The sequence below is a fragment of the Cyprinodon variegatus genome, unplaced genomic scaffold, assembly GCF_000732505.1.
Source record: "Cyprinodon variegatus isolate N-32 unplaced genomic scaffold, C_variegatus-1.0 Scaffold82, whole genome shotgun sequence".
In the NCBI taxonomy this organism is placed as follows: Eukaryota; Metazoa; Chordata; class Actinopteri; order Cyprinodontiformes; family Cyprinodontidae; genus Cyprinodon; species Cyprinodon variegatus.
Window position 1 is genome coordinate 1,287,962 of NW_015150535.1, and position 1,800 is coordinate 1,289,761.

Sequence of the window (1,800 nt, forward strand, 5' to 3'; positions counted from 1 at the left end):
TCGCTGCTTCTGCTGCGCCTGCTGCGTCCGGTGTGAACGCAGCATTACACATCCCATCAGGTATAGATATAGAAACATATTTTATCTGTGATTGAGCTCTATCCGGAACTCCTCAACATGCATAGTTTTAGGTTCACTTTGTTTAAATTCTGTATCAAAGCTTTTTTAAGGCACCTTTTGCTGTGTGATCATTATTTTATTGATCTATAAATGTTATCAATTACTTAATCGATTAGCAAATTAATGGTTATCTGAAACCCTAATATTTATTATACCTGTCTGCTTATTGCAGGATGTCGGTTGTCTGGCGCGTATTTCTAGTGGTCATTTGGCAATATGTGTGGTTATGGCTCTATGCCGTTGACAGGGCATCTGTCCTTCACAGGACAACGCAGAGAAGCACATAAACTCTCACATAATTACAATTTACAGAGGAAAAAAAAATCTGTTTTTTTAAACTTAAAAGGCCAGAGAACTGGTGGATGCACGGGAGAAAGAAGCAAGGCTAATGGGCATTTGCTGAGGAGGGATGATGGATAAATGATGTCAAAGTGCATTTCTGTTTTTTTAACTTTTAGTTTTTCATGGGCAGATTCTATGACCTGCAACCGTATCATCAGAACCGAGGATGTACCCTCCTCCCAGGAAGGACTTTATCGCTTTGAACCTCGGTGATCCCCACAGCCACGCCTACAACAACGGTAAACACCGAAGACAATCCTGCTGGAGGGTGAGTGGCTCTTTACGGCAGGATGATAAACTACTGGATCAGAAAACTCACCCACCATTCTAACAGCGCTGCCATTCACATCTGAAAGATTTACCTATGTGAAAACGTCCCTTTCATTTTCTTTAGTGAAGCTTAAATCTTATATGAAATATGGTGTCTATAATTTTCATCATATTTTTTCACATATCATTTACGACGTGCAACATAAACCACCTAAACTGCAGAGAAACGTGTCCTTGTTGAAAAGAGAAAAGAGCTAAGAATAAACTGCTTGTTCTGCAAGTCAAATGAGACAAAGTGGGAACAGCAGAATGGAGTAAATCTCATTGAAAGGATCAGACATGTAATGTATTCAGGAAACTTGTGGGTCTTATCAGAGACATTGGAGAGATTTAGCAGCTCCATATCAGAAATGTTTAAAAAAAGACTGCAGCACAGCAATTGATTTGTCTCAAAAACAGAAATGTTTCATAAACACTGCGGTTAATCCTCCTTATCAGGCACATAATCAAGCATTGGATCGTTGCAGAAATCGCAGCGCCTGTTCTGCTCTCGTTTTCTCGCCAGCCTGACAGAACTCTGAGATATTTTGAGGTTTTACAGAGAAAAGTTGTCCAAAAATCCTTTGAGCTGTATTAAATCAGTGATGGGTTAAATCTTTACATTCTGAGGTTTCTGATGATTTAAAGCCTCTTTTCAAACTGATTTAGCTTTTAAAGGGGAGGAATATCACTGTCAGAATAGTCTCCCTGAATTATATTCTCCTCTGAAGTGTCTTTTTATGCCACAGCTCTCATGTTTTCTTAAATAATTTCATCATCACTGCTGTTAAAATGAGGTTTTCAGTTACATCCTCGTTGAACTGGTTCAACAGCATATCACCTGACTGGTAACAGAGAGTCTTTATGTCTGAGAGGTTGTTCACTTTCTTGGCTTTCAGAGGGAAAACAAAATAATGCTGAATAACCTGAAAGGAAACCAAATTTCCCTCAGGTCACAATAGAAGTAAAGTTACATTTTAAGGACACACTGGGTCAGTGATCGAGGCTGGATGAGAATGGATGTAAGGA

The 1,800-nt window shown here is 39.2% G+C and overlaps 1 protein-coding gene across 2 annotated transcripts in view; it reads left to right on the plus strand.

Annotated features, from left to right (window-relative positions):
* LOC107083730 (endoplasmic reticulum mannosyl-oligosaccharide 1,2-alpha-mannosidase-like) overlaps window positions 1-1,800 on the plus strand; it is a 28,703-nt gene that overhangs the window by 3,830 nt on the left and 23,073 nt on the right. The window contains exon 2 of one of the 2 annotated variants that reach the window (XM_015373168.1): window positions 579-730. In XM_015373168.1, coding sequence (XP_015228654.1) covers window positions 629-730 — 102 coding nt within the window. In that variant the 5' untranslated portion in view covers window positions 579-628. The remainder of the gene's footprint in view (window positions 1-578; window positions 731-1,800) is intronic. The other variant, XM_015373167.1, reaches the window with a different exon arrangement.